Genomic DNA, 8475 nt, shown 5'->3' with positions numbered 1-8475 from the left:
ACTTTTTATGTTTTAGTATATTATTTTAAAATCCCCAAAAATTTGTATCATCCATAAAATGCAGATTTTGTTCATTTTAAATTTTTTTAATAACCACATACTCTCCTTATGGTTTCAAGTAATATACAAGAGTCGAAAATAATACTTCTAAGTAAACCTAAACAATAAATGAGTATTTTTTTTTTAACTAGGATTTCATGTCTACGTATGTATATAAAAAACATTTTAATTTTTTTTAATAAATGTATTTTTTATTTCAAGTTTATGTTTCATTGCAGCTGTACTTTTGTTTATTATGCCGAATAAATCATGAGGTTAGCAGTGTGAACTTCGTACATTTGCTGTAAACTATTGTGCCTGTTGGGGGTCACTCTCGTTCAGTCCAGTGCAGGCGCATTTGAACATTACTGTACATATAATAGTAAGAAAGCTTTTTGGTACTTGAATATCATTTCTTTGAACTTTCAAACAAGTTTATTTCAATATATGTCCTTGTATGTTGTTTCACATACATCCCATGCAGTTTTTTCCAGAAGTAAGTTTTCTAAGGCTTATAAAAAAAAGTACTATTGATCAATACTAAATACAACCTCTACATAAAATGGCAGTTACTATAAGCACCACCCACATTCAAATTGTAAATTCCAGAGAATAATGATTCATCATGTGCTTTGCTTATCATCCTATGATTTGTAAAACATGAAATACAGGATTGGAATAACATTGTACTGAAATTGACACCTTCGACTAGGATTGGCTAAAAATTTTACAACTGAGGTTTAACATGCCCAGATGCTGTTTTATAAAGAAAACAGACTATAAAAATGTTTAGATATCAATAATAGATGACAGGACCAGTGCTAAAGTGCAGGAAAAAATTGTAAACATTTTCTTCTTAGAGGGCACTTATTTATAGTCTCAAACGTATTTTGGGATTTTTTTTAAATTAAATTTCTCTTTAAACTCCATTAAACAATACAATTTTGTACAAATAATTGAATGTTATGCTACTATTTACAGAAATAAAATCTAAAATTCAATAAAAAGATAAGTTCTCTGTAATTTTTTTAAATTCACAAATGTGATTTTGACCTCATGATGAAACAAAATGGCCATGGCAAGTAATGGGTTAAAATACTTCACTAAACAATATGATTTTTTGTAAAGGAAAGATTTATAATGTTTACTGAAAGTCTGCCAAATTTTATGATGATACATGTACTATATTAAAAGTTACTGGTATCAAATCTATAAAGACTTTATACGAGAACAAAGAGGTCACGTGGTCAGTCAAATTGACCAAGACTGTGTTGAGAGAGTTAACTGAATCGTGTTTACCTTGATTGCAGTATTTTCTGGTATCTCACGAAGTATTAAGACACAGCACTTATGATTTGGACGAACCTTTTCACCAGCCTCATCAACTTGTACATTGGGTGATTCTGGTTATTAAAAAATAAGATCATAAAAACAAAAAATAAATAAACATTTCAACAGATTTCAATGGTATTAACTGTAGTTTCTAACGAATTTCTTATATTTTGATTCAAACTTTTTAATGATTCAAAAGAATTAAACAATACAGTTCTTCATTTTAATAAATACAAGGACAGCTATAAATTGTTCTCGCTAAATTACTAAGGAGAGCAAGTTCTTTATTTTTGGTTGCCAAAATCAAGCCACATAAAAAATACAACTTTCCATCCAGCACTACCAAGAGTCATATTCTACAAAAACAAATGAACTGGAAAATCATGTGTATGTATAATATTGGTTGGCCTTGTGTAGGGGTTACATTTCATGATGAAATAAGCTGTATGTTACATCCGCTCTTTCATGGTGAATGTTCATGTAATATCAATACTGATTGGCTCTTTTCTAGTTGAACGCATTCTATTGAACAATTGAGAAGTCTGTCAATCTCTGATGGAAATTTGTTTTAAAGTATATCAATTTGCACACACACATCACCAAATCACATCAGCTTGAAATTAAGTTAGCCACACAATCAAATCAAATGAAATCCTCATGTCTGCCATGCTGATTATAGTAATTGATTTTTTTATATCCACTTTTGGAATTTTAAGTAGAGCTATTATTTATGTTCCTAGGACAAAATTAAGAAGTGCAACTTTGATCACACTCCTTAAAAATGATGTCTTGACATTATACAAGTTACCAAACGCCTACACCAAAACAAATGTATTTGTTGATGTTTCACCAACTGAAGATACTCAAATATAACCTATTATCTGTAACATTGGTATTTTTCTTTTATTTATGGTAAAGCAAGTAAAGATATCTGCTGCCATCAGTAATTTTGACCTACTGACCAGAACGAAGCCAGCCAGTCAGCAGCAACCTACCGCCAATGCTAAGGGATTGAATGTCACTCTTATAATGCATTTACATCTTAAAGTGTGGAGAATATTCTGTGGTATCTCAAAGATTCGAACCTGGCTCACAAGTTTCAAAATCCAGAGCTCTACTACAGGGCCAACCTAAGCTTCTGGACATAGAGAAATTCCTTTTCTTGACTAATCATGATTACAAACATTGTTTTGTAATATATAACCAAAACAGCAAACTAACAAAAGTTGCTCATTTCTGGGAATTGTCCAACAGCCAAACTTCATAAAAATCTTCTAGAATTCAACTTCAATCACTGTCACAGAAGAATTGCTAAGCTAAATTAATTAGTTATTTTATTTGTACAATACAGATCCATTAAAAAAACAGTACAGAAGACAGATTCTTTTTTTTTCAGTGTGTAAAAGTTGTCTAACTTATTGTTTTCTTTGGTATACAAAATCACATTATTACATATTCATTATTTTATTTATTGGAGACATATTAGATTATTAAAATTTATAAAATCCAAATACTGGATTATCCTACATGACTAAAAGATCTATTTAAATACAATTAACAACACCAACTGAAATAATGGTACTGTTCCAAACTATGAGCATCATAATTAAAGATACTACTAAAAATAAGACAAAAGTAATAATTACTGAACAAACCACAAACCTATGTCCTTTTTTGTAACATTATTATGAAATAAAGAAAAATGACTTCTATCAGTTTTCACTTAGAACACTAAAATTCTTTCTCTGTTATGCTCTTGTAAACCTAAGTGAAATCTGGCCTGTTTTGTGAAGGAAGGAAAGCACAACTGGATGTTAACTTCAGAAATTAATTGTTCAACATATTCTGAGGCAGTCCATATTAAAATCTAGATCTTAACTTAGTCTCACCTCTCAGTACTTCCACAATCAATTTCAAGTCTTTAGTGAGGCGTCTCACTTGGTTGAAGTTAGCGACTGTAATGATTGGAACATATTGGTCACTATCCATTTGAGAAACAAGAAATGTGTCGTGGGCCAAATTTTCCCTGAAACAAAGTTGTGATAGTTAATGTACACAAATAAGTATATTGGAAAAAGTGAAAGAAAAATTTATCCAAATGAACAGTTTATATATTTTATTCCTTTTTTGAAAAAAAAAACAATACTGAAAATTACATGCAAATAACACCTAAAAAGTTTTAAATGTAATGTTACATATAATTCTTTCTGTAAATATTAGGATAAAAAAAAATAGAGAAAAAAATGGTATTCCTTTCCAGAGGAAAATAACCACATAATCAGCCATTTCTGTGCGAGTTCAGTTTCAAATCCTGAATGCGAACATGGGTATAATTTATGCTTGCGAGTCTCTGGGTAGTAAATAACACATGGCTTGCTTCTCTTTAGATCATTCTGATCCTAAATCTACAAGTTCCTAATCTCACATTCTTTAAAATGTATTTTTTCTTGTCAACACCCGTGTAGTGGTTCTTTTGCAAAATGTTTTAATATCTTGGATTGTTGAAGAAATGGTCCTTTTCATAAAATTCAATTTAGTAATCTAGTCATTATTTATATTATTTTTTGAAACAAAACTATTTTGTACCTTTTGTGACTAAAATATCATACTATCTTTACAATGCAGCATACATTTTAATGAGTCACAACACACGTTTTTAACAAATCACACATTACATTTTTAATAAGTCACAGCACACTTAAAAAAAAACACATATTGAGTCTTTAACCTTCTCGCAATGGGCAGACATGTTTTACATTCTCTCAACTTTGGAAGGACATTTATGCAACAATACATACGATACTCTGAGATATCCCCATAAAACCCAGTAATATTATTTTAAAGATTTTAAGTATCTTGTACATAAGGAATTACATTATTTTAATCATGTCTTTCTAATAAAAATATGCTATTTATTTATGTTTGTTATTTGCACTCAAACTCTGAATAATTTGAATGCAAAGTGATTGTAATTTTATGTACATTTGCATAACCTCTAGAACCTCCTCAATGAATATTAAGTTTTTTAAGGTAAACGTTAATATTTTCATTTTCTCTACCATATCACTAATTGTAGCTATTATTATCAATATACAGTGCAATGAAATAATTAAAATTAGTAAATGGACTTTAAAAAAATACCTTTTAGTTTTTTTAGAATATCTTTAAAGATTTTTGTTAAATTTGTAATTTCAGGTTTTTTTCATTTTCACATATAGTTAATTTTTAATGTTTTATTTTCCTTTCTTGTTCTTTTACCACTTATTATTCAGTTATTATTGAGAACTGATGCATAGCATGATGTATATTTTCAAAATGTTTAAACCTTTCAATTATGCATTTTAAAACATAACTAATACATAATTAACTAAAATATAATAGTGAGACCTAAATACAATTTAAACTGTATGTCTAAATATACAATATTTAGGTAAGAAACAACCATAAGTGCTATAGTTGATCAAGCAGCCAATGATACTACAGGCAGTTATATGTACTCTGTGATGAAAACTGCCTGCCAATTTCAAAATAACCATTGTTGGATTATAGTGAAAATGAGCTATTTCTAATTACTATATACATGTGTATGTAACCTCTACATGTTGGATATAAAGCTCAAACAAATCTATTGAAGGTGAACATGGCACCAGTCAGGGGCTGACAAAATTTATTACTTGTTTCAACAGCATTCATCCATCCAAAGAACTTTGAAATGTACATGTCAACAAGTTAAGTAAACATCCTTTTGTCTATATGTACATCTACATAACTGGCATCATGTTATTGAAGATACAGTGTGCCAAAGTAGAGAATTTTCACAGCTTATGGGTCACATGACAATACATCTCAAGTTATAAGTAGTTTATTTTATAGGCTTGTTGGATATACAAGACTATTTAGTGTAAGAGTTATTATCTAGATTATTTAGTGATTTAATATTTAATGACAAGTGTGTTAAAAATAATTATTTTAAAGGCGATAGTTATGAGAAATTTTGTTACAAAGCTTGGTAACAGATGTATGTTGTGTGTAGTTCAGTTGTAGTACTATTGACATCATCTTTCTCAAACCTCTCAAGTTTTTCTCACTATGTGAGTATAGTTACATCATAGAGTCTCCTAGTTTATAGGAAGTTCTAAACCTCAGTTGGAAACACACACACACACACACATATATGGCCAAGTTAGCCAGAGTGTGAGTGATTAGCCTTAATGGGTGATTTCTATAGTGTTTTTCACAGCTGTATTGTAATAACAGAGATAAGAAAAACAATTTGTCTTGGGTTCTAAAGTATCTGAACTAGCCTGTGTGGACTTTTGACAAAGAAAGGAGACAATTATTTAAAGCTCTGGATACAACTACAGTAACCAATAAAAGAAGTTAAGTATAAAAGGAAGTCATAAAAATTTAAGTTAGTGAAAGTGACTGTCAGTTTAGCCATAATGAGAAAAATTTTAAAGTGAGTTTCACTGTTTAACAGAGATAAGGCGAATAATTTGTCTAGTCAAAGGGTGTTCTAAAGTAATTGAATGAAAAAGAGAATTATTTAAAGTTCAAGATACAACTGTGGTAACCCATGGAGTAACGTAAGTGAATCTATCATAGATTGTATAGTAAGAAACAAAGTAGAGAAAAATAGTTTGTCTGGTCAATTGGATTCTAAAGTAATTGAATCAGCCTGTGTGGATTTTTGACAAGAAAGAGAATTATTTAGTTTTAGATACAACTGTAATTTTCTGTTGTGTGCTGTCTGTTTATTGTTCAAATTTATTGCCAACAAGTCACAGACACCTACTGTAAAAGAATCCCACCCCATTCATATACATAAAATCTGACAAGGCTTCTTTTGAAATAAAGGACTTAAAACTTAAATACTATAAAACTTTGAATCATAAAATACATTATAATGTTAATTTCATTCATGTAGATTGATAGTAATGGTGTTTAATTAAAATTTGAATGCAACACAGTTGCCTGCTCAGCAGTGTTTAAAGGGGTTCCTATTGCAAAATGGTAAACACATCATTGTATATATTTTTAGAGTCATACATTACATTTTTAACAAATCACAGCACACATTTTTTTTAAACAAGTTATGGAGCACATTTGTTTTTAAAAAGTCACAACAAATTACTGAAGTTATACAGCACGTGTTTAACAAGTTATACAACACATTCCTTTTTACCATATTATACTGCATATTCAGTCTCAATGAGTCACCCAGCACATTTGTTTTTAAAAAGTCACAGCAAATTACTGAAGTTATACAGCACGTGTTTAACAAGTTATACAACACATTCCTTTTTACCATATTATACTGCATATTCAGTCTCAATGAGTCACGCAACACATTTGTTTTAGCAATTCATCTACCATTATTTAATCCATACCTTGAGAAATAGTAATCCAACTGCCTCTGCAACATGACTTTCAACTCCTGTAATGGAGTTCCTTCTGTGGAAGAATGAAAGTTATGAGATTATACAATATCACTGTAATACTTCTAAAGTTCAAAATCTGTACAATTCACAGAAATACCACAAGAGAGGAAAATAATTAAGTCAGATTTTCTCCAACTAAAATTAAATTTAATCACACTGTAGTCTACAGAAACATTAGAAACTATTGGTATAAAATTCTGGCATTAAAAGCAAATTCATACTAGGGGTCATGTATGGTGGATCAAGCTGGTGATCTGATTGAGAATGGTACATCATGCGAACACATCCAGCATTGGCTATAGCTGTTGAGTTGTTCATGTTCTCTGTTATTTCAACATCCTGGCTTACTTCGTCTCTAACATCCTGACAGACAACACCAGAAGTCTTTATGTCTGTAATATAAACATACATATAGTGGTGAATTTCTTTAATCAGAGAATTACCAATGGAATCTAAGATTTTTTAAACATCTCTTTAAACTATATATGCACCAAATTGCTTGTGGGTTAGTTGGATTAAATCTTTGCTGTGTCTTTGCAAGGCATCAAACTCTGGTTTCAAGTGGCACAAGTGGATAAGAATAGTAACCCATTTCCCCTGAATGGGATGCCAGTTGATTGCAGGTTAACCTCCAGCTAACAGCTGGGTAGACTAAAACAAATGAGTAAAGTGTCTTACTCAAAGACACAACAACAACATGATACAGGCTGGCCTTGAACTTGCAGCCATATGACTACAAGTCCAATATTGTGAAGCCTCTGAGCCCCCCCCCCCACACACACATGCAGTAAAAACTGTAAACAAAAAATACTGTCAGTTTTGGATATAATCCCACCAATTACTCCAGATGTTCCCTAGATATTTTACATAAAAAATTATAAGTTGTTTTTTGGTTAATTTTTTGACATACAATATTGTGTAACATCATAAAACCATTCATGATGATGTATTTTGTGGACCTCATCAGCTCGGATGGAAGTACCAAGGGAGTTTGACACCCCTGTCTAAAACACATAAACCCTCCAGCTAAGGGTGGGTGGGATGTGTGTGTGTGTGCATCAAGTTCCTTCATAGGTCTTCTGAATAGAAACTTGAAAACAAAACATTAAATTTGGACCCACCCACCTAAAAGTATTTAATATGAGCCCTGCTCATCAGTAATGAACAATATAAAACAAGTCAGTAATATAAAGGTTGTGTTGTCTGTGGTTCCTCTTAATTAATACTGTGTTCAGGTTAGATAAACATACATGACTATAGCTAACCTAATTTTGTGTGGTTATCTTATTTCCCTTGAACATAGTTACTTAAAAAATGTATATATGTGCCACATACTCTACAGAAACAAAATGTTTAAAAGAGCTGAGACTAGTTAGTTTGAATTAATGACTATTGTATGTCATTAAACAAATTCTTACAACTGAAATAACATAATATAATAATATTTTTGTTAATTGCCTAAAATATATTTTATGTGAATTTTATCACTTCCCAATTTTATTACCTAAATTACTCATCTTAGCTCACCTGTAAGCAACTCTTATGTGTGACAAACTTTAAAAAAAAGTGGGGGGGGGGGGGGGTATGGTAGTGATAAATTACTTTTCTAGTCAAGGGAAGTGGGTAGTAAATTTTACTATTTACTTTAGTCCCAGGGGTAACA

General features: G+C 30.7%; 1 protein-coding gene across 2 annotated transcripts in view; it reads right to left on the bottom strand.

Annotated features, from left to right (window-relative positions):
• Positions 1-8475, bottom strand: part of LOC106467462 (la-related protein 4-like) — a 61717-nt gene that overhangs the window by 32313 nt on the left and 20929 nt on the right. For both annotated transcript variants that reach the window (XM_013927817.2, XM_013927819.2), the window contains exons 4-7: positions 7034-7204; positions 6762-6825; positions 3261-3397; positions 1339-1442 (exon numbers count right to left, since the gene is read on the bottom strand). In XM_013927817.2, coding sequence (XP_013783271.1) covers positions 1339-1442; positions 3261-3397; positions 6762-6825; positions 7034-7204 — 476 coding nt within the window. The remainder of the gene's footprint in view (positions 1-1338; positions 1443-3260; positions 3398-6761; positions 6826-7033; positions 7205-8475) is intronic.

This window comes from Limulus polyphemus, unplaced genomic scaffold, assembly GCF_000517525.1.
Source record: "Limulus polyphemus unplaced genomic scaffold, Limulus_polyphemus-2.1.2 Scaffold2623, whole genome shotgun sequence".
Lineage (NCBI taxonomy): Eukaryota > Metazoa > Arthropoda > Merostomata > Xiphosura > Limulidae > Limulus > Limulus polyphemus.
Note: the sequence above shows the minus strand (reverse complement) of the source record. Positions and strands in the feature narration are given on the sequence as shown.